At 36.4% G+C, this 24338-nt stretch overlaps 2 protein-coding genes across 3 annotated transcripts; one reads left to right on the forward strand and one right to left on the reverse strand.

The window, feature by feature from the left end:
• Nucleotides 1–8222: 8222 nt before the first annotated feature.
• rap1gapl (RAP1 GTPase activating protein-like) lies at nt 8223–18687 on the forward strand. The gene is made up of 18 exons (XM_062991799.1): nt 8223–8287; nt 9282–9314; nt 9398–9491; nt 9911–9946; nt 10054–10101; nt 10742–10939; nt 11337–11434; nt 12066–12144; nt 12261–12314; nt 12468–12551; nt 13505–13605; nt 14697–14826; nt 15323–15493; nt 15564–15635; nt 16603–16689; nt 16779–16922; nt 17669–17743; nt 18308–18687. Exons 1-18 carry the CDS (start codon nt 8223–8225, stop codon nt 18308–18310), a joined length of 1572 nt encoding a protein of 523 aa, XP_062847869.1. The 3' UTR covers nt 18311–18687.
• A 1004-nt stretch (nt 18688–19691) lies between these two features.
• Nucleotides 19692–23008, reverse strand: rps9 (ribosomal protein S9). Of its 2 annotated transcripts, XR_010011344.1 has the most exons (6): nt 22946–23008; nt 21518–21629; nt 21312–21434; nt 21035–21221; nt 20776–20901; nt 19774–19939 (listed from the first exon to the last, which is right to left on the reverse strand). XR_010011344.1 is itself a non-coding variant. In XM_062992587.1 (5 exons), exons 2-5 carry the CDS (start codon nt 21612–21614, stop codon nt 19762–19764), a joined length of 585 nt encoding a protein of 194 aa, XP_062848657.1. In that variant the 5' UTR covers nt 21615–21629; nt 22946–22994; the 3' UTR covers nt 19692–19761. The 2 variants fall into 2 exon arrangements, 1 of the variants encoding a protein (XP_062848657.1); XM_062992587.1 differs by lacking the exon at nt 20776–20901 and having other exon boundaries at nt 19692–19939; nt 22946–22994.
• Between the last annotated feature and the right edge of the window lie 1330 nt (nt 23009–24338).

Genomic DNA, 24338 nt, shown 5'->3' on the forward strand with positions numbered 1-24338 from the left:
AACTGACAAAAAGTTAAACACAAACCAGCATCATGTGCAAGGAAATGTTCATTCATTGCCTGTTTTACCACTGCTTTAATCTGTTGTGGATCACTGCGGTCAAGTCAGCCTCCACTTCGAAATGCTCAGTCAAATCAGCCCCCACGTTGTTTCTAAGGGTGTGCGTATACTAAACATTACGGTAATAGCGTCTGGTAAAACTGATAAAAAAAAGTCACTGACGACGTGAACGTGACTACATCAGTTAAAATATATAAATGTATCCGTTAAAAATACAGAAATATATTAGTTAAAAATATATAAATGTATCAGTTAAAAAATATAGAAAACAGTTAAAAATATATACAGGGTGGACCATTTATATGGATACACCTAAATAAAATGGGAATGGTTGGTGATATTAACTTCCTGTTTGTGGCACATTAGTATATGGGAGGGGGAAAACTTTTCAAGATGGGTGGTGACCATGGCGGCCATTTTGAAGTCGGCCATTTTGGATCCAACTTTAGTTTTTTCAATGGGAAGAGGGTCATGTGACATCAAACTTATAGAGAATTTCACAAGAAAAACAATGGTGTGCTTGGTTTTAACGTAACTTTATTCTTTCATGAGTTATTTACAAGCTTCTCTTTGTTTACAGCCATTGACATGTCGCAGAGGTTAACACGTGAGGAGCGGATAGAAATTGTGTTGATGTCTGGTGAACGCAGTACCCGGGTCATTGCAGCAGATTTCAATGCAAGACACCCTACGAGACCACCCATCTCCCATGCTACAGTTAGCAAACTGCTTGCCAAGTTTCGTGAAACTGGTTCAGTGTTGGATTTGCCAAAATGTGGACGCATGAAAACTGTCACTAATGAAGAAACATCAGTGGCTGTCCTAGCTTCATTCAGCAAGAGCCCACAGCGTAGCACTCGCCGCATGTCACTGGAGAGTGGCATCAGTCGAACATCCCTTCGGCGGATATTAGCTACTCACAAATGGCACCCTTACAAACTCCAGCTGCTGCAGCATCTCAACGAGGATGACCCAGATCGGCGCACTGAATTTGCAGAATGGGCAAAACAAAAATTGGAACAGGACCCTCAGTTTACACAGAACATTTTGTTCAGTGATGAGGCAAACTTTTATGTGAATGGTGAAGTTAACAAACAAAACCACCGCTATTGGTCTGACACTAACCCACATTAGATAAATCACTCCAAGACTGTTGGAACACAAAAATTGATGGTATGGTGTGGTATATGGGGTACAAAGATAGTGGGGCCATTCTTCATCAATGGAAACCTCAAGGCCACTGGATATTTGAAATTGCTACATGATGATGTGTTTCCCTCTTTATGCACTGAAGCTGGCACGTTCCCTGAGTTTTTCCAGCAAGATGGTGCACCACCACATTATGGGTGTCAGGTCCGAGCATTCCTAGATGAACAGTTTCCTGGAAAGTGGATTGGTCATCGTGGGCCAGTTGAATGGCCCCCAAGGTCTCCCGATCTGACCCCCTTAGACTTTTATCTTTGGGGTCATCTGAAGGCAATTGTCTATGCTGTGAAGATACGAGATGTGCAGCACCTGAAACTACGGATACTGGAAGCCTGTGCTAGCATTTCTTCTGCGGTGTTGCTATCAGTGTGTGAAGAGTGGGAGAAGAGGGTTGCATTGACATATACATACAAATACATACATTTATCAATTAAAGAAATATATACATATATCAGTTAAAAATGAAAAAATAAATAAACCCATTTCTTCCTGCAAACTGTATTAGGGATACAATTTCAAGCTTTGAAAAAAAGAGTTGGTAATAATCTGACAGCAATTCTGATGTGTCATTTTTAAATAAAGGCCTTTATATTACCACATTTCTATTATTTTCAATATAGACTGTTATTAAAAGGAATTCTCTAGTTGCCACACAACAATTCCACTTCATAATGATAGAACACCATCTGTAGTTTACACTCAGTTAATATCAAGCAATTCTGATGTCATTTCTAAATAAAGGCTTTTATATTGTCAAATTTCCATTATTTTCAATAAAGACTGTTATTAAAAAAAATTCTCTAGTTTCCACACAACAATTCCACTTCATAATGATAGTACACCATCTGTAGATGTCACTCAGTTAATATCTAGCAATCCTGATGTGTCATTTTTAAATAAAGGCTTTTACATTATTTAAAAATTATACATCAGAACGGTTTGATATTACCTGAGTGACATCTACAGATGGTGTACTATCATTATTAAGTGGAATTATTGTGTGGAAACTAGAGAATTCTTTTTAATTACAGTCTAGAGTGAAAATAATAAAACTATTACAATATAAAAGGCATTTATTTAGAAATGACACATCAGAATTGCTTGATATTAACTGAGTGACATCTACAGATGGTGTACTATCATTATGAAGTGGAATTATTGTGTGGAAACTAGAGAATTAATAGAAACTGAAAATAATGGAAATTTGACAATATAAAAGCTTTTATTTAGAAATGACAAATCAGAATTGCTTGACATTAACTGAGTGACATCTACAGATGGTGTACTATCATTATGAAGTGGAATTATTCTGTGGAAACTAGAGAATTCTTTTTTATAACAATCTAGAGTGATATTAATAGAAATGTGTCAATATAAAGGCCTTAATTTAAAAATGACACATCAGAATTGCTTGATATTAACTGAGTGTAAACTACAGATGGTGTACTATCATAATTAAGTGAAATTATTGTGTGGAAACTAAAGAATTCTTTTTAATAACAGTCTAGATTTAAAATAATAGAAATATGGCAATATAAAGTCCTTTATTTAGAAATGATACATCAGAATTGCTTGATATTAACTGAGTGACATCTACAGATGGTATACTATCATTATGAAGTGGAATTGTTGTGTAGAAACTTGAGAATTCTTTTTAATAACAGTCTAGAGTTAAAATAATAGAAATGTGGCAATATAAAGACCTTGATTTAGAAATGATACATCAGAATTGCTTGATATTAACTGAGTGTAAACTACAGATGGTATACTATCATTATGAAGTGGAATTAATTTGTGAAAACAATATAATTCTTTTTAATAACAGTCTAGATTAAAAAAAATAGAAATGTGGAAATATAAAGGCCTTTATTTAGAAATGACACATCAGAATTGCTTGATATTAACTGAGTGACATCTACAGATGGTGTACTATCATTATAAAGTGAAATTGTCCTGTGGAAACTAGAGAATTCTTTTTAATTACAGTCTAGAGTGAAAATAATACAAATATTACAATATAAAAGGCATTTATTTAGAAATGACACATCAGAATTGCTTGATGGTACACTACAGATGGTACACTATCATTATGAAGTTTAATTATTGTGTGGAAACTAGAGAATTTTTTTTTATAACTGTCTAGATTTAAAATAATAGAAATGTGGCAATATAAAGGCCTGTATTTAAAAATGACACATCAGAATTGCTTGATATAAACTGAGTGTAAACTACAGATTGTGTACTATCATTACAAAGTGAAATTGTTGTGTGGAAACAAGTAGAGTCCTTTTAATAACAATAAAAATTAAAGAGCTAAGATAAAATTTTATTTGACTTTAAATTTAAAGTAAAATAATAATGTCATGTTATTAGCAAGTCTTTTTTTCAAAGCTTGAAATTGTATCCCAAATACAGTTTGCAGGAAGAAATGGGTTTATTTATTTATTCAATTTTTAACTGATATATTTATATATATTTTAACTGATATATTTACATATTTTTAATTGATACATTTATATCTTTTTAACTGATATACTGTAAACACATATACATACATACATATACATATATATATATACGTATATATTAGTATACTGTATATACAGTGTATCACAAAAGTGAGTACACCCCTCACATTTCTGCAAATATTTGATTATATCTTTTCATTGGACAACACTATAGACATGAAACTTGGATATAACTTAGAGTAGTCAGTGTACAACTTGTATAGCAGTGTAGATTTACTGTCTTCTGAAAATAACTCAACACACAGCCATTAATGTCTAAATATGTGTCGTTGTCCCTCCCTGGTGTCATGTGTCAAGGTCCCAGGTGTAAATGGGGAGCAGGGCTGTTAAATTTGGTGTTTTGGGTACAATTCTCTCGTACTGGCCACTGGATATTCAACATGGCACCTCATGGCAAAGAACTCTCTGAGGATGTGAGAAATAGAATTGTTGCTCTCCACAAAGATGGCCTGGGCTATAAGAAGATTGCTAACACCCTGAAACTGAGCTACAGCATGGTGGCCAAGGTCATACAGCGGTTTTCCAGGACAGGTTCCACTCGGAACAGGCTTCGCCAGGGTCGACCAAAGAAGTTGAGTCCACGTGTTCGGCGTCATATCCAGAGGTTGGCTTTAAATAATAGACACATGAGTGCTGCCAGCATTGCTGCAGAGGTTGAAGACGTGGGAGGTCAGCCTGTCAGTGCTCAGACCATACGCCGCACACTGCATCAACTCGGTCTGCATGGTCGTCATCCCAGAAGGAAGCTGACGCACAAGAAAGCCCGCAAACAGTTTGCTGAAGACAAGCAGTCCAAGAACATGGATTACTGGAATGCCCTGTGGTCTGACGAGACCAAGATAAACTTGTTTGGCTCAGATGGTGTCCAGCATGTGTGGCGGCGCCCTGGTGAGAAGTACCAAGACAACTGTATCTTGCCTACAGTCAAGCATGGTGGTGGTAGCATCATGGTCTTGGGCTGCATGAGTGTTGCTGGCACTGGGGAGCTGCAGTTCATTGAGGGAAACATGAATTTCAACATGTACTGTGACATTCTGAAACAGAGCATGATCCCCTCCCTTCGAAAACTGGGCCTCATGGCAGTTTTCCAACAGGATAACGACCCCAAACACAACCTCCAAGATGACAACTGCCTTGCTGAGGAAGCTGAAGGTAAAGGTGATGGACTAAACCCAATTGAGCACCTGTGGCGCATCCTCAAGTGGAAGGTGGAGGAGTTCAAGGTGTTCAACATCCACCAGCTCCGTGATGTCATCATGGAGGAGTGGAAGAGGATTCCAGTAGCAACCTGTGCAGCTCTGGTGAATTCCATGCCCAGGAGGGTTAAGGCAGTGCTGGATAATAATGGTGGTCACACAAAATATTGACACTTTGGGCACAATTTGGACATGTTCACTGTGGGGTGTACTCACTTATGTTGCCAGCTATTTAGACATTAATGGCTGTGTGTTGAGTTATTTTCAGAAGACAGTAAATCTACACTACAATCTACAAGTTGTACACTGACTACTCTAAGTTATATCCAAGTTTTATTTCTATAGTGTTGTCCCATGAAAAGATATAATGAAATATTTGCAGAAATGTGAGGGGTGTACTCACTTTTGTGATACACTGTATATACACGTATATATACAGTGTTTCACAAAAGTTACATTATTTCCCCCACTGTATATATATATATATATATTTTTTTTTTTACTAATATATTCATATAATTTTAACTGATATATTTATATATTTTTAATTGTTATAGTTATATATTTTTTTGATTATATATTCATATTTTTAACTGATATATTTATATATATTTTAACCAGCCCCGGTTCTGGACTGCTTTGCTTGGGGGGGGCAGTAAAACCTAATGAGGGGGCATGTTGATAGTCATGTTTTTGAAGCCAGAAATATATTCAAGGCTTGATTTGTGCATGAATGATGACAGCCAAGCTATTGATACTGGCTTAAAGTGATGTATGAGGTAAAGAAATAAAAATGCATGTTTTCGAACTTAAACTTAAAACCCAATGATTAAAAATACATGTTGATTATGTAAATGGAGAAAAAAGATTATCTAATTGTATTTCATTTTAATACGCCCCCTTAATTAAATTGCCATTACTAATAGAACAACTCTATTTCTTGAAAGGCTTTAATACAAATTTAAGTCAAAGCTGACAAATGTACCTACACACAGACTGAGAATATTCAAACGTGGAAATAGGAATGAGTGAGAATATTTATATTATTGGGAAATTAAAATATAAAGAAAACAAAAGAATACTAATTCTGTAAAAAAAAAGTGTTTACCAGTATACCTGCCTCTCGCTCACACTAACAGAACATATACTGCCGAACTGAACTGTTTGGGGCAGTCTGCCGATTTTTATATGACTCAAAGAGCCAATCAGGAATAAGCAAGGAAATATCTTCACACTGTAAAACAAAATGCATTTTTGTGATTGGTTCAGAGATAATTTTAAAAATAGCCGTTGCTTGCATTGTGCTTGGGGGGGCAAAGACACAATTTGGGGGGGCAATGCCCCCCTCAGCCCCCCCCCCCCCCCCCCCCCCCCCTAGCGCCGGCCCTGATTTTAACTGATATATTCATATTTTTAAGTGATATTTTTATATATATTTGTAACCGATATATTGTTTTTATTTTTAACTGATATATTTATATATTTTTTAACTGATACATTTATATATTTTTAACTGATATATTTCTGTATTTTTAACTGATACATTTATATATTTTAACTGATACATTTATATATTTTTAACTGATATATTTCTGTATTTTTAACTGATACATTTATATATTTTAACTGATACATTTATATATATTTTAACTGATATATTTCTATATTTATAACTGATGTAGTCACCTTCACGTCGTCAGTGACTTTTTTTTATCAGTTTTACCAGACGCTATTACCGTAATGTTTAGTATACGCACACCCTTAGAAACAACGTGGGGGCTGATTTGACTGAGCATTTCGAAGTGAAGTTCGGGATCGCGGTGGGTACCGTTCACTGGGCGTAAGGTAGGAATTGCCTACCTCTGAGAACTGATTATGCTCTCAGATGCCATTCTTCTTTAATCCTGCACTGATGTCTTTTGGAAATTAAAACTTAATATTGGGTAAAATAAAAAATGATTTAACAGAACACAAGAACAATGTTTTAATTCCACCAATAAGTGATTATTATTTTATTATTTAATAAAAAATGGTGTGAATTGTGGGTTCATTTTGTTAATAAAGCCAGATAACCCCTGGAGCTCTTCCTCTTCCCTGCTGCTGTGCCCTCTTCAGCTTCATCAATAATTCAGCATCAGCATCAACTTAAAGGGTAATGGTAGGAGTGTATCATCTGATTCATTACAAATACACACACACACACACACACACACACACACACACACACACACACACACACACAGACAGTATAATACTAGTTATTATTATTAGTAGTAGTTTAAATTATATTCTATTTAAATTCTATTGCAGAATTCAAAACTGTTCTTAAAACCTTTTTTTTTTAAATTATCCTTTGAAAGGCGCCTACAAATAAAATGTATTATTATTATTATCATTGTTGTTGTTATTATTTTTATTATTAGTTTAAAAGGGTTATTTATTTTTATTAACCACTTCATCCTGAGATGCCACCTGGAGACAATTGGACAGGGTGTCAAACCATCACATGGTTTTTTACATTACGTTTAACAGGTTATCTTGGGTTTTTCTTCACATACCTATATTATAACCATATAACCTATGTATTTTAATAGAATTAGTTACATTTGCCTTATATTGGCACTGATAAGTTGCCAACTGTAGTAATCATAATCAGTATTGAGTTGGCCATGCAACAAATTACAATGTGGAACTTTCTACACAACCAAACGGTTTACCATATTTTATAAAAAACACAATAAAATTAAACAAACTCAATTCCATTTTTTTGCAAAATAAGTATGTTTTAATCATTCAGTCACTGATAATGAAAATAATTTAATTTCCATAAAAAACACAGCCATAAGATACACGTCCTTTACCAATGGGTGTGTACTTACTTTATTTGATAAGAGTGATGTGAACACACAGACTCAAAATTGTTCATATACAATTACAGAAGTTTGATACTATCAAGGTATAAATCAGGCAGCAGTTTTTGGAATATTCAGGTAAAATTTTTATTTAGTGCAGCAAGCAGGAAGCTTGATAGTTCCAAGATGAGGAAGTAGGATAAACACAGCATAATAATAATAACCTTGGTGTGTGAGTGAGTGTATTGGACATGCAGGAGTTACTGGTGACAGTCCACAGGTAGCAGGAAGGGAGGAAGGAAGGATGAGAGATTAAACGATGGAAAGATACAGGGGGTGGAAACTGAGAGATTGAACATGTTCAATCCATTAATGAAACGATGGAGAGAAGAAACGACGTGTTTTTCTCCCGCAAGAGAAGTTTTACGTTTGGAGCGTACGGAGGGTGAGCAGACCTCAATTATTTTACCTTATTGACTTTTATTTTATTTAGAAATGTGACCTGAAAAGCCTTTTATAATAATGTTCAGTATGTCATCTCATGCAGCTTTTAATTATCAAACAATGTTCGACGACATTAAGTGTATATGGGCGGTGGGAGGGTGGTGGCAAAAGTTCAACTTAGTTTACTCCCACGTCTCAAAAACATGCAGAAGAGAGACTGGCTGCTCTGTATTGCCACTAGGTTTGTGTGAGTTGGTGAATGTTAGAAGTTGTTTACATAAACAGTTACTGAAGAATAAATGAATAAATCAATTACATGAAGCACTCAATCGGTTAATGAATTAAAGAATCTGACTGAGGTGGTTGGTACAATGCTGCATTTACTCTGTTAGACTGAGTTAATTAATTCAGCATCGATGGTCGTGCACTGCAGTGTTGTGAATCATTATTTGCCCCCTCTTTATTTTTTCTATTTTTGGCAGATTTGTCACATTAAATTACAGTAGATCTAAAATACAAAATGTAAAACAAAACACAAAACGTTGGTTTTAAATAATCATTGTATTTACTGAAAGGAAAATGCTATGCAACACCTATATCACCCATGTTTAATTTATTTATTTATTAGGATTTTATTATAATTTATTGTTTTTTACACACTTTGGTTACATTTATGACAGAAAGAAGTTTATTGTCAAACACAGTCATGGAAAACTTTGTATCTTTGGACTGTGGGAGGAAACCGGAGCCCCTGGAGGAAACCCACGCAAACACAGGGAGAACATGCAAACCACACAGAAAGGACCCGGACCACCCCACCTGGGGATTGAACCCAGGACCTTCTTGCTGTGAGGCGACAGTGCTACCCACTGAGTTGTTGTGCCAACAACTGCAAGCAAATACAGCAAAAAAATCTGACTGAATAAATCAACAGCAGCAATTCAATGCTTATTAACTATTTATGTATTTATTGAGTTATCTTTGCTGTTTTACAGGATTGACAAATTCATCAGTGACAGTGAAAGCAGGTCAGAAACATTCAAACCATTTTATTTACTTAAAGCTCTCAGATGAATCTAAAGTTTTTTCTTATTCATTTTGTATTTCTCAGCCGGCCTGAGTATCTAGAGCACAGCATTCTGGATATTTTAGATTCTCCGTCTAATGAAACCAAAACATTTGTGCCCACAAACCCCAATCAGAAGGTAATAAAATGTTAATTTCTTTATTCTTTTTTAATAATTTCATGAATAGGCTGCTTTCACATATCACTGATGATTATTTTTAGTGGTGAGGTTTTTTTTAACAGACCAAATGTTTAAGTTCAACGTAAAGAAAACATTATTAGTGGTTTGGTAGGATATTACATATACATTAAGTAAACTGAATAACGTACTACTTTTTAGGTTTTTTTTCAGTTTTTTTCTAGTTGTTTTTAAATACATACAACAATCAAACCAAGTAAAACTCATCACTTTTGTTGTTTTTTATCATGCTGTCTATAATTTGTTTTACACCACCACTATTTTCCCTGTAAAATATATAATATTAATAGATATATTAATACATTTATTTACAGTTTGAAAAGTTCAGGCTTGATACTTTTCTGATTGTTTCTCTACAGGTGACTGAACTATTTGAGATAATTGAAAAGCTTCAGGTATGAAAACATTTTATTACAAGTAAATGTTTTTATGTGTGTTTAATGTCTAAAAACATTTATTTATGTGTTTTTTCTTTATTTTCTTTATTTTTCTCTTTCTTTAGGGCAGCAGGTTGGATGAACAGCGTTGTGTGTTTCCTTTACCATCTAAGGTAAACCTGCTTATTACATTTAAGATCTATTTATGTATGCATTTTATTATAAGAGTGAATCATTTATCTGAATCAAAGTGTGTTTGACAACACACTCATCCCACTGTATGTCTGAAGTTATGTGAATAGCATCATGGTCTTATTCCTCACCATGTTATTGTGCTGCTATAACAGTCTTCATTCTTCTGTTAAATCTCTATCAGATTTTGGAACATAGTTTTTATTTCATTACTGATGTTGGGTAGTAAGGAGTTGCAGTCAGTTAGTGTTCTGATTGATCCCAGTGGTGTTGGATGAGGTTGAAGTCTCTCCAGAATGGCATTGCTGTCTACTGATATTGTAGAGACAGTCCGGGTAGTTGGAGTGCTGTAACCAAAGATGATTTAAATGTTATGCTATATGCTTCAGCACTTTGTTTCCTGTTCTTTAAGATATTGTGGCTTTACTGCTGAGATGTTGTTGTTTCCAAGCATTTCCAAGTCATGTGGGATATGTGTCATTGCTGGAACATAAAATCCTATGAAAATTCCACAATTCCTTTTACTGAAAAAATGTTTCCTCTGCATCTCTTTACTAATATGTGCAGCTGACATGGCTACATTTCTTAATAGCTTAACCTGAGTTCTTCTCTCTGGTTTAGTCTCGGTTGTTAAAGATAGGAGATGGTTTACCTCTCATTCTGTCCCCTAAATCTGGAGGATACTGGATCGACCCTCCATTGGACAGACGTGTTGAGATGAGTCCCACTTCCTCCAGTCCTTCATTTGGCCTAGAGACCTATGACATCATGGAGAGAGACAGAGAGGCGAAAATCTTCCAGGAGTTTTTCAGGCACAGGGTTGGTTTTAGCTTCATAACACATGACAAACTTAAAATATACCATGATCACTACATACTGCCCAATTTTGCCATTATGTGGGCATTTCTGCCCTCTAGCTGGTGCTGGTGCTTTTATAGAGCAACAACAGCAATAAGGATAATACAACCAACTTTACATTAGGAACAGTGTTGTTACTGCCCCAATCATTCTTCAGCTCATTGTTCTCAAATAATTCAATCTGATCACAATAATTTTTTCTGGACTGTGGTCCAACAGATTCTACTTCAGACAACCTCACACTTTGGAACCACTGTTCTATGTACTTTGTACCAAGACTACCATTCTGTTGTAGCAGTTTGTGACTCTTTGAGAAATGACTGAGGGTTAAATATGAATGTTTCTCACTGTCCCTCAGTATCATCACTCATTCATGGCGGTTGATCCTGTACTCGGACCTCTGGTTCTCTCCGTCTGTCTGGAGGAGGAGGAGAACCGACTGAGGGTCATCCTGAGGTTTGATCTATCTTAATATGATTTAAGTCTAAAAATGGGGAGTATAGCATGGGCCAAATAATTGTCATGATCAACACAAGAGCATCAAACAAGTTCTAGGAAATAAAGATAAATATAAGTAGGCTGAGGTCTATCATCTACCAATATCCAAACCTGTCAAAACAAGCATCAATCTGTATCAGCATCTATCAATACCAGCAGCTATCAATATCGGCATTTATTAATACCAGAAACTATGTATATCATCTGTCAATATAAACATTTTTTGATATTAACATCTATTAATTCCAGCATCTATCAATATAAGTATCTATCAATAATGGCATCCATCAATATTGGCATTTATCAGAAGCCGCATCTATTAATTCCAGCATCTATCAATACCAGCAACTAATGATATCAGCATCTATTAATATTCTCTACAGGAGTTAAAAATCCCCCCATACCTTTTTGTGATACCATAATATAAACCACAACATCCACCATTTTGGTTGCATTCCAGACCACATATTGTAGAACTGTACTAATTAATATGGACAGTTAATTCACCACTAATTAACTGCTCATAAAATGAATGAGTTAATGAACCAACACACACTTTTACTTACACATAAACACTTTTTTTCTACAGGATGAATGAGTGTTCTTTACATGGGACATTCTCCATCTCGCTCTTCCAGAACTTCCCTACAGCTGTGGAACTTGCAAAGGTGTTCAGGATGAGTCTAAAACTCACTCCACTTTAATAAGTACCAATAATTTATTTGATATACTGCTACAAATAAATAAATATATAATCATAAGTTTTATCATTTGCTCTGTGTAGATGATGTGTGTCAATGTGAGTGTTTCCAGCTTTGACGTGATCAGTTACCTGAAGGTGAGATCTTCCTGATCTTTTTGCTCAGCTTAAAACACAGAAGATTATTTCTGTAACATGATTTGAAAAATGATCATTTTTATTAATTACCTTAATTAATCTGATTTAAACCTAACCATTCTTGAAACCACTTTGTATTTCTCTGTGTTTCAGGCTCCAGAGCTGATTGCAGCATTTGATGAACACAGAGTGTCTCAAAACTTTAAATTTGGTGTTTTATATCAGAAGGAAGGGCAGGTGATGTTTCATTAAATATTTATACAAAATCTGAATTAGGTCAAAGATATTTTTCCAGATAAAACATTAATTTAACATTTTGTACTACATAGTTTGTAATAACACCATTGTTGTGCACTGTGGATCACAGTTGTGGTTTGGAACACAGCCACTTTTAATCAATGTTTATTTTCAATAATGGCTTATTATTATTTGTTTTTAAATACTGTTTTATTTTTGATAATAACTGGGGGTTTTCAGTTTTTGTTAATTTTTATTTGCTGTTTTTAAACTACACCTTCAGGTGGAATTCATTAGTATAAAAGTTCTATTTATAGTATATCCTGCCCTAGAAATTACTTATTATCACCCACTTCGAGCCAAAATCTTTTAAAGAAAAACTTTGGCCCTCAGAGTCCACCACTGCAGAGAGTTCTTAAGACTGGACAGAGTTTCTCCTCACTGGTGCTGCAACAACTACTCCTGCTGTCTGGTAGAGGTGCCGGCACATGTAGAAGAAAAGAGACGGCCTGCTTTGCAATCCAAATTTAATTTATCCTAAAAGTGTTGGGTTAGGTTGGGTTGAGACCAGGGCTTTGTGTAGGCAACTGGAGCTCCTTTGTGCACAACTAGTCAAACCATGTTTTTATAGATGTGGCTTTGTCCTCAGGGGCATAATCATGCTGAAAGAAAAAGAGGAACTGTTGCCATGTTAAAAGTGTATCAGTTATCTTATATATTTTTTTATTCACCTGTTAGCAATTGGTGTGGCAAAAACAACTACATTCAAGCATTACAAGGGGTGTCCACATACTTTTGGCCACAGTGTATATTTGTATTTATACTAATTTAGTTGATTTGGTACAATAACTATAAAACAGTAACAGTTTTATGATGTTTAAATGTTACTTATGTAATAATATTCATGTTGTTACAGTCTTATGACTTTGTGTGTTTGGGTTTGTGTTTTACAGCTGACAGAAGAAGAAATTCTTAGTAATAATGATGAAAGTGAAGAGTTTAAACACTTCCTGTCCATTCTGGGTCAAACAGTCAAACTGAGAGGATTCACCGGGTAACACGACACACAACATTCAAAATATAGATTTCATTAAAATCTTTCAAATCAAGCTTTAAAAAAATTCTATAACATGAGTCATCTCCAATAACATCAAGTCATCTCCTATCTTATATATCAAAAGTACAGTATAGTGGCCGCTCAGGTGGCGCAGCGGTAAAAAGAAACGCGCTGCAACCAGGGCTGGATTCTGAGAAGCGTGGTATCGAATCCAGCCTTGCTTTACCGGTTCGAAGCTGAGTGGCTATATGAGCAACGATTGGCCGGTTGCTCATGTGGGGGGTGGGACAAAGAACCGGATGTGGGTCTCTCTCTGTCAGAATGCGATTGCGTTCTCTGCCGGCTGATTGGAGGCGCTTACACAGAGATGGGAGAGGGTGCCCTTAGGGTGTGTCTCTCCGCATGCAACGCTAGGTGGCGCCAAACTCGTCAATGTGTGGGTGGCAAAGATGCATCTGGCTGCTGCTCGTGTTTCGGAGGGGATACGGGTTAGCTTCAATCACCTCCGTCAGGGCAGGGTTCGGCATAGACAGAGAGGAAGCACGATGCTAATTGAACAATTGGATGCGCTAAAAGGGGGAGAAAAAGGGGTACAAATTAAAAAAAAAAAAAAAAAAGTACAGTATAGTGTAATTGCGTACCAGAACACATGATGTGGACACCTCCCTTCCTCGCAGCTATAACAGCCTTCAATGTGTCTGTGAAAAAGTGTGCTCCCCTTTGTGAGATCAGGCACTGATGTTGGTGAGAAGGCCTGACTCACAATCAACATCCCATTATCTCCACACCAACCATGTTTTCATGTACCACAGTCATGCTGGTACAGAAAAGGTCCTTCTCCAAAACTAAGAGACTTTAAAATGGGGCACAGTATTCCAGAGTACAAGCACGAGAAGTTCAGGCTCTCTAAAGACTCTGCTTCATTGCTCCATCCCACTGTTCATTATTTTATCTACGGGACACTAAACTGTATCTATAGATTATGAAATTGGGGGCAGATTGGACCCCTTTCAGAAGTGTCAGACTGATTCACAAAAAATAATAATATAATAATAATATAACATTTTGACAGGATTCTAATTGCACAGGTTCAGAGGGGGGCTGGATGTGTCACATGGACAGACAGGGAGTGAAGCAGTGTTTACTTCCTTTCACGGCAGAGAGATCATGTTCCACGTTTCCACAAAACTGCCCTTCACAGATGGAGATACACAGCAGGTAAGATACATATACATTTACGTTTTACCACGAATCCTGGTCAAGGATGCGACAGACACATGACCACTCTGTGGCCAGTTCTTATCAACTTCCAGTTTTGGGTTCCTACACAGAGCCGCATCATGTATACAGGGAGCCATGGTTAGCTCAACGTGACGTAGATAAGGTAGGCCTGGTCGGTGGCTTAACTGGTCACATTTGAGTGAGGGAAGGTTGGATGGTGAATTTCTTCCTTGTCGTTTTACCAGTACATCTACTGGCTGGTTTGAGGTATCGTAGGAGTGGTAGATGAGTACAGAAGGTGTAGTGTGTTCCTTCATACATGTTAAAGCAGAGTACAGAGGAATGCAAAAGAGGAAACCCATTCATAAATGTACATGAAGAGTCAATTTTGCCTCATTGGTTAAAAACTTAAAAGATTTGGAAAAAAAACATCAAGAAAAACTTAATATACTCTGAACTCTTTCACCTGTCTCTGTCATTGATGTGCGTTCAGCTCCAGAGAAAACGACACATTGGAAACGACATCGTCGCCATTGTTTATCAGGAAGGCCGAACCCCGTTTATCTGTGACGTCATCAGCTCTCACTTCTTGCACTGCTTCATTGCTGTTCGGAGAGTAAAACGGGAGAATGGGGCAGACGGAGGGGACGGGGGAGCATTTCAGGTGAGAGATTGTTTATATATTTGGGTGACCAGAACTTAATATTAAGAATAACTACAACTTTGATTGACAGGTGTCTGTCACAGCTAGGGAGGATGTACCACCGTTTGGCCCGCCTCTTCCGAACCCTCCTATATTTACAGAGGTGAGAACACGGGGTGTGAAAATATAATACCAATACTATAATACCACTTTCTACATTCGTGTGTTCGGAAAGTCAGAAGCTTCTTTGTTGTGGTTAAGTGTGGTAAAACTCAATAATAGAACGCAACTCTACATTTAGGTAGCTACACTATATGGTCAATAGTATGTAGAAACCCCTCCGAATGATAAAGTTTCAACCACACCAATGTCCTACCGGTCTACAGAATGAATATTTAATATTTAATTACATTAAATACGGTCAAATATCCTTCCAATTTTTTGGCAACAGTTTGGGGAAGGCCTTTTTCCTTTTTCCAACTGTGCCCCCAATGCACAAAGCACATGTTTAACAAGTTTGGTGTGAGGAAAATCCAGCAATCTCAATCTCAGTGAACATTAAACATTTATTCATTGTCTGTTTTACAACAGTCATTTCAGGTCAGGGTCACAGTGGGTCCCATTTATTGGGTGAAAGGCAGGAAATACCCTAGACAGGTCGGCAGTCCATCACAGAGCACACACACATTGACACTTCTGGAAATTTTAGTAGCTCCAATTAGACTGACTGCATGTACTTTTGAGGAAACCAGAGCACCCGGAGGAAACCCGCACAAACACAGAGGCAAAATGCAAACTCCACACAGAAAGAACTCTGGCCTTTCTTGCTTTGAGGCGACAGCGCTACCTACTGCGCCACTGTGCCACCCCTGTGTTATTCAGTGGATAGTAATATATGCTACTAGCTAATGATCCTTGGCTTGACAGTTGAAAGCACACTGTGTCTTATAACTGTAATACAGCAACCACTAAGCCCTAGCCTTTTCTTGTACTCTAGCATTATAGGGTCATGTTAGATCAATATAGCTAGACATTAGCTAGCAATACTTGGTTTCAAAGTTGTAATTATGGTATTTAGGAGGCCATGCAATCATCATGTTGTTAAACTCCTATGTATTTTCCTGTCGTAGGGTTCTATATTTCGAGAGTTTCTCCTGACTAAACTGATCAACGCTGAGATTTCATGTTACAGAGCTGAACGTTTCAGCAAACTCGAGGTACAAACCCTCCCTTTTCCTCATTCTTTTTTTTCTTGTTATGATCTAATTATTCACGACATTAAAACTCTTCTGTAATTTCACAAAAGCTGCGCACTCGTTCCTCACTGCTTGAGGCGCTAAGATCCGAGCTGTCCTCACGCTCCCAGTACATGACGGGAAATTCGGTGCAGGTCACCACCACTGCACCCCCACCACAAGAGGGAGGGGGAGGATTCATTGAAAATTTTAAGGTGAGAGTTTCGGATACAGTAGTATCATATCATACCCGTATATCCAATGTATGGTCTTAAACAGGAACTGTTCTGAACAAAGAAGTAACTTTGGGTTCTGGTTTATTTTGAGCAACTTAACAATAACACTGTTTTACAATCTGTAAATTGCAAATGTGAATTTCTGCTTTTTTCTAATGATAAAGAGGTGGAACTGCAAGTCTTGCATGGCCGATGTTGCGGGTTGGTAGTAGACACTTGGTTCTGTGGTCTCATTTTCAATCACTAAATGCAGTAGCAGAAACGTGCAATACAAAAGCTAACTAATTACTGATTACAAAAAAATGCCTATTGGTATTTGTATAGTACAAAAATGATGCATATAAGAATCGCTGTGTATTTGCAGCTATTTATACAACAAGCAAGTTAAAGGATTCTAGTTGTCGGTGCATCCTGCTGTAACATAATTAAGCTGCTTTTTGTAACATTTTCATAATAATCTTATCCTTAACCACATAAACACCCAAAAACACCATGATTTTTTAACTAAATGCTTGTCTGTGTAGTGGTGACTTACAAACAATGTGTTTAAGCTTCACCCACAAGTTCCATTGGGTGCAAAAGCTGAACTAAAAGCTTTGGAACTGAACTGTTGGCGAAACTAAAGTTTTACTTTTCTGATACTAAACATTCTTGTATCGTTGGATATGAAAAATGTTTAAATTAATAATTCTATAATACCTCCTTTCTTTGTTTGTGTACTGTAGAGAGCTATACGGGTGCGCAGTCACTCCTTCGACACATTGGGAGTTCAGAAAAAGACTGGAGGCCAAAAGCAGAAGGTACATACACATAAAAATATCATAAAGCTGTGTCTCAAATCAGTAACTACTATTAACATTACCTAGATAATGTACTGTACGTACTCTTAACATATTCTCATTTAGAAACCCTCCATAAAAAAACAAACGTATAGGTTTATTTGCCAATGGGCTCAGCCTGCCTAAAGACTCGATTAAAGGTGGTCTGATATATTTCTGTAAATAACACATGCTAATAATCAAATAAACTGCTAATTAAGTAAGATATGAACTCAAACATATCAGGTTCTATTTCATTCAACAGTTTTGCACCCTTATAAGAACCCAACATTACACTTGGACAGAATCCTAACCAGGGCTTTTCATCCAACATTAGTGCCTGACTTCTCAAATGCTTTTTTGACTGAAGAGTTTTAAGCTAGTAGTAATAAAACCTTTAAATGAGCAAGATGTTTACTCCTGTTTCTCTTTCTTTCCAACACAGGATGGTGAAACGTAAGCTGTCTCTTGGTTCACAGTTCTATAAAAGAACTATAAATTAAAGGTAAAGTATTATTTGTTGCTAACTTTTTTTTTCTCCGACAGTGAAGCGGGTCATTGCAGCCCCCAGGATGACGTGTAAAAACAAAAAAGCTAAAGATTCAGCATAATGAACTCCGGCACTTTCAGAAGCAAACATCCCTGCAGGATATATCTAGTTTCTTATTTTTTGTTTTTACAACTGCTATTTCATTATAGTGACACATAAAATATCTTTGATGCTAATAAGCAACTGATTGTCATGAGCTTTAAGAAGGTAGACATATAAAATGTATGGGGGTTAAATGTACAATTTTTAGTCACCCCAAACCACCTCCTTGTTGAGGTTAAGCAGCTACATGCTTTTGTCAATTAACATTACTATCCGACCTGTATTTGTACTTAATTTTAACATAAGCTGTGATTGTGAAACATTGTTATATATTAAGGCAGTGTAATAAATGTTTTTCTATTTATTAATGCCCCCATCATCACATATTAAGCAGTCACTACATTATCCTTTACTATACAATATTGGTTTATTTGGTTTTGGTAATTTGGTCTTCCGTCATTGCACATTTAATGCAAGATACGTTTTCAGCCCAGCAATATACCATGTTCTTCAAATATAAACATTTTGGATGGACATTCCCCACAAACTGACCAAATCCTTGGTAGCAGGAAACCAAATATACCTGATTTACAGTGAACAAGTTTTAGACCCATATGAGCAAAATTTTTATTACTTACTTAAACATTGAGAAAGCAGATAAACGATGGCAAGAGGCCTGCTGGCAGAGCCCAGGTGTATTTTAAAATAGTTTCCTTACCATGGATGTAATATGCATGAGTAATGTAAACCCTAGTTAAATTAAAACATTAAACACCTCCATGCATCAATGTCATTAGCAGAACCAGTCTCACCATTTATTCCACAGGTTAAAAAAAAAATAAAAAACCCTATCGTTCCACCCAAAAAAGGTGCCTGTACCAATTAATAATTTGGCACAACACCTTGACACCCAAATCACAACAGCTGTGATTAAAGTTGATAAGATCCAAGTCAATTTGAGGGCAATGAAGCCAATAAACTGGGGATTTACATTTTTGGCATTTAGCAGATGCACTTATCCAGCGCACCCTACAGAAATGCTTCCATAGTAAACATTTTATTACTCTAGTTTAGGTCAACAAGTCCAAGAACACATCTGCAAAAACCCTGTTAGAACCAAAGTTTTTTTTGTTTTTGTTAGTAAGTGTGTTAGTAAGTACAAGTCAGCTTAAGTGCTTAGTAAAGAGGTGGGTTACATGAATCCCCTTATTATCAGAAGTGTAGTGTTACATTCACCCTAAACAGTGCTTTAAGTGTACCTCAAAGTCAAAGTTTCTGATTTAAGTGAATCGTACTATATAAGACATGACATAAAATAATCCAGCCACCACCATGTGCTCAGATTTGATCATTTTTATTGAAAAAGCTTGGATCTGAAGAACCATCTTTCTCTTGGTAATCATCCAGCTTAATCCTCCTCCTCGTCATCTGCTCCTGCAGCTCCACCCTGTCCCTTCTTGGCATTCTTTCTCTTGACACGGCCAGGACGTCCACCTCCGTACGGAGAGCGCAGAGAGAAGTCGATGTGCTTCTGACTGTCCAGACGCACCACGAAAGATGGGATGTTCACCACCTGTTTACGCACACTGAGAAAAAATAGCAGGAATGAGTTTCCAAACAAGTGATTCAACATATTGAAACATTAGGGTGATCATTTAGCTTTAAACTTTAATAAATGAACTTACATATTTAAGCTTCATGAGTAACTGCAGGTGTAAAGTCTTGCACCTAAACCAACAGCTACCGCTAACATTTTGTAATTGTATTCATATTATATTCATAATTAATTTTCTGAACTCTGAATATTAAATCTAATTCCAAAATGGACCAACATTGTAAAATAAAATAACAGAATTCTAAATTCTAGATATCTTTTTGCAGTAGAAGTTTGATTTCTTAAAGGATATCGCTAGAAGACTGTCAAAGTACTAATTCATGTACAAAGCTCGCATCTTTATTGACCAAATTCCAAAAAAAGAGCCAAGACCAAGAGTTATTTAAAAACTGAACTTAAATCATAGGGTTGTTTTACACTGATGAATTAACACAAGTTAACATTTATACGCATTTTAATGGCGTAACTGGTTGTTAGTGCCAAATGAGATGCATTCCTTAAGTTTACAAACTTAAACTAAGATACCCTTAGTTACACTCCGCCCGAGTAAAGGAATTGCTGATGCAGCTATACATGATTTGGAATCAGTCATTTCCAATCCGCAGTGTGGTTTGCACAGTCGTCTGATTGGTTTACATAGGCAGTTCTGTTCATCACAGAGGTTCATTTTAGAGGTAAAACTACTTGGGTAACTGCTCTCCAAGGCCTCATTGACGAGGAATTCTTGACACCACAGACAGTCTGACAGTGTTTGTTTAAATCATCGGCCAAGAGAGCAAGGAGTGGATTTTTGAACACCGGTGTTACCTGTGGTGCGTCATCGGCTCCAGTCAGCACAGCCAGCCCAGGGCTCGGCACACACAACAACACGGGCAAAGGTATACGGCTCAATGCCGAATTGACCTTGCTGAAATATCACACGCTCAGCGAGGGCTAACGGAACAGGAAGCACAGCCTTAATATAAAAAGTAGACCTGCAGCATGCACAAACTACACGAGCAACAAAATCTGCATCCCTAAACACAACACATGTCATGTCCTCTCTAGCCACCATTACAAAACCTACCGAATGTGCCTCTGGCGGATGAGAACACGAGCATGGTGGATGCTCTTGGCCAGACCCAGTTTGAACACCTGTGTCTGCAACCTGCGCTCCAAGAAATCCTCCACCTTCAGACCCAGGATGTAATCCAGCTTCATCTTGCCCTCATCTAGAACACCAATACGCACCAGACGCCTCAGCAAGGCATTACCTGCACACACAAGGGAACAAAATAATTACTAAATGTACCATTGACAGTAGTCCAATCTCAACAGTACTAAAAGCATTAAGAGTGCCTCACCCTCGAAGAGACGTTTGGGATCTTTCTCGTCCAACGTGAGCAGTTCTCTGGCAGCTTTACGGATCTTAGCCAGAGTGAACTTGACTCTCCAGACCTCACGCTTGTTCCTCAGTCCATACTCGCCTGAAACACACCAACATAATTTATACAACCGCCAATAAGCACTTAAAAAACCCAATCACTTATTGGTAGTCGATTATCCTTACCAATGAGCTTAAGCTCCTGGTCGAGACGGGATTTCTCAAAGGGACGACGTGGTGTGACGTACGTCTTACTGCACACCCAAGTACGGGCAACCGGCATGGTGGCTTATCCTCACTTGAGAAGAAAAAATATTACATGGTATTAATGCTGTAAAAATGAATGCTTAAATTTATTTATCAGGATTGTCCACATCATTTTCCACACTTTGGTTACATTCGTGAATAGTTACTCATTACACAAGATTCATCAGTTCACAAGTGTAGTGTCACACAGTCAAAGACAATTTTGTCTCCACCAGGGGATCAAACCCAGAACCTTAAATTTGTACTCAAACTTATTTTAAATAGTCCAACTAGAAATACTAAAAAAAAGACCTACTGTATATGAAAAGTTTAGTGATTGCACCATATCTAAAATCTTTTACATGGATTAAAAATGAAAGTCTTGGCTGATTATGTTATGGTGCCGGTGCATTTGGACATTTTGCTCTGAGGTCTCATTGACGAGGAATTCGTGACACCACAGACAATCTGAAAGTCTTACTTTAAATCATCGACCCAGAGGCAAAAATCCAAACAAGTGCATTACAAAAAACACACGACACCATCTCTATAAACACAATGGTCCATAAAGTTAATGGGGTTACCTTATACTTAGTTTATGCAACTAACATCTAAGACACCTTAAGTCAAATTCCCTTTCAATTACCTTAATTTTCCAGAGTAGAAAAATAAAACCATGCATGTGCCATAACTCATAATTTGCATCAACTATTAACCTGGACATTCACTTTTACTTACCGTAAACGTTACATTTATTTTTTAGTCTCGTAAACTAGGGGGTCAATTACATTCTGCTGATTCAATATTACTCTATCCTTACAGTGTGTATTACACTTATTGATTATGCTACTGCAATTTTTGTTAATTGCATGTGAAAATTCTAGACATAACACTATTATTTGTCTATACACATATATGAATACTAAGTTTGATGTCTGATTCTAAACATAAAAATAAAACGGTTAGGAGAGCTAAAATGGTTGTACGTAACATTATGACACTTTCTACATAAACTCCACGTGCTTCTCCGTAAACTTAATTTACCGACACAAATTTAAATTTAACGCAGTAAATAAACAATAAACGCTTAAATTAAACGATTATATATAATATTTGAACATTTTCTTCGAACCACGTGCTGAGACATGGCGCGTGCCTATACGAAGCTAACTGGTTAGCATTCGAGCAGCTCTAATGGACGAAGCGTTGCGGCGTCATTTATACTCGGTATTTAAACAAAACATCAAATAATTACCAAAATACTTCGCGATAAATGTACTAAAGCGCGTACAACTTCAGAATTTGAACCCTGTTTAGACGCTAGTAGTCAGTAAAAGAACAAGAACAATGAAGATAATGTATCCGTACCTAACCTCCTCAGGGCCGAAATGAAAAAGAGGGAACGGAAGTGACTGCAGCCTTTATATAGAAAGAACAATAACTACATTACCCAGAATTCCTCACGTGTGGAAATGACGACGCACCATAAAACGTTGGGTACGTCAAGAATATTCAAACATTTTATCAGAGGGCAAATCTTCATTACTTACTTACTTACTTACTTACTTACTTAATTACTTTATTTATTTATTTATTTATTTATTTATTTATTTATTTATTTATTTATTTATTTTTTTATTTTTTTTAATTTTTTTTTTATTTATTTATTTTTTTATTTATTTTTTTATTTTTTTATTTATTTTTTTATTTATTCATTAGTTCTTTGACAAACACTAGAAGCAAGACAGGAGCAAACCCTCAACGGGCAACGTAGTACAGCCAATCCACCTTCTGAATCTTTTTAGTATGTAGCAGAAAACCAGACAACCCAGAGGATAAAACACTCAAGTAGTACAAGCAGATTTCTCACAGTGACCAAAGAATTAAACGCAGGTTCTCAGGCCCCATGTTGCTGTGCTGCACCCACTTATTATCTGTGCCATTGTGATACTTAGGCTAAAATGCTTACAGCTCGCCAAAACAAAATGCTGTAATTAATATTTAAAAACATGAAGAAACACACAGCACATGGCACAGCTGGAATGAGTGCCGCACAGCACTGTGATCTATGGACCTGTGTTCGATCTCTGGTCACTGTCTTTCAGTTTTCAAAAACATGCAGAAAGTGGTTTGGTTACTCTAACTAGGGTGACCCTACCCTAGGGTGAGTGAATGAAGCTCTGTGATTTTTAAAACATCAGTGAAAGTAAATTAGTTGTTTTAACATTTAATTGTATTTGAATAGTTGTTTTATCTACTGTAAATAATTAAACATTTGTTGTTTTATAATGTATTAATTGATCAGCCACACAAACTACGCTCAGTAATATTTATTAAATGTTCTTAATGTTCCTAGAATTTTTAAATTGCCTGAAACATATGCATGATAATAAAATAATCATTTTATGTATTAAAATGAGCAAAAAGCATTATTATATTAATTCCATATAATTGGTGTAATGATATAAAAAAAGAAAAGAAAAACTAAAAAGAAAAAGAATTTCAAAGAGTGTTAATACATTTCTACTCAGTTTTGTTTGATGCTTACAGTTCATTGGATTCGTTGATGGTGTTACTGTAGCATGTAGATAAAAAGCGGTTTTATGTTTTTATACTATTAGTTAGTTTTAGTCTGATTATTAAGGAATGAGCTGAAAGTCTGCTGTCATACATACTCTTAGAGTAGAAACTTTACGTAACAGCTCATCACATGTTTGTTTGTTTATTAGGATTTTAATGTCATGTTTTACACTTTGGTTAC

This window comes from Trichomycterus rosablanca, chromosome 3, assembly GCF_030014385.1.
Source record: "Trichomycterus rosablanca isolate fTriRos1 chromosome 3, fTriRos1.hap1, whole genome shotgun sequence".
NCBI classification, from domain to species: domain Eukaryota; kingdom Metazoa; phylum Chordata; class Actinopteri; order Siluriformes; family Trichomycteridae; genus Trichomycterus; species Trichomycterus rosablanca.

Bases quoted from the DNA above. Each gene is read 5' to 3' on its own strand.
- rap1gapl (XM_062991799.1), top strand. From the start codon at position 8,223: ATGGAGAGAAGAAACGACGTGTTTTTCTCCCGCAAGAGAAGTTTTACG. The intron at 9,492-9,910 runs GTAATAAAATGT...GTTTCTCTACAG, and splicing joins CCACAAACCCCAATCAGAAG to GTGACTGAACTATTTGAGAT. The intron at 12,315-12,467 runs GTGAGATCTTCC...TCTGTGTTTCAG, and splicing joins ACGTGATCAGTTACCTGAAG to GCTCCAGAGCTGATTGCAGC.
- rps9 (XM_062992587.1), bottom strand. From the start codon at position 21,614: ATGCCGGTTGCCCGTACTTGGGTGTGCAGTAAGACGTACGTCACACCA. The intron at 21,222-21,311 runs GTGAGGCACTCT...TTGTGTGTGCAG, and splicing joins TCCCAAACGTCTCTTCGAGG to GTAATGCCTTGCTGAGGCGT. The intron at 19,940-21,034 runs GTAGGTTTTGTA...ATTTTTTCTCAG, and splicing joins ATCCGCCAGAGGCACATTCG to TGTGCGTAAACAGGTGGTGA.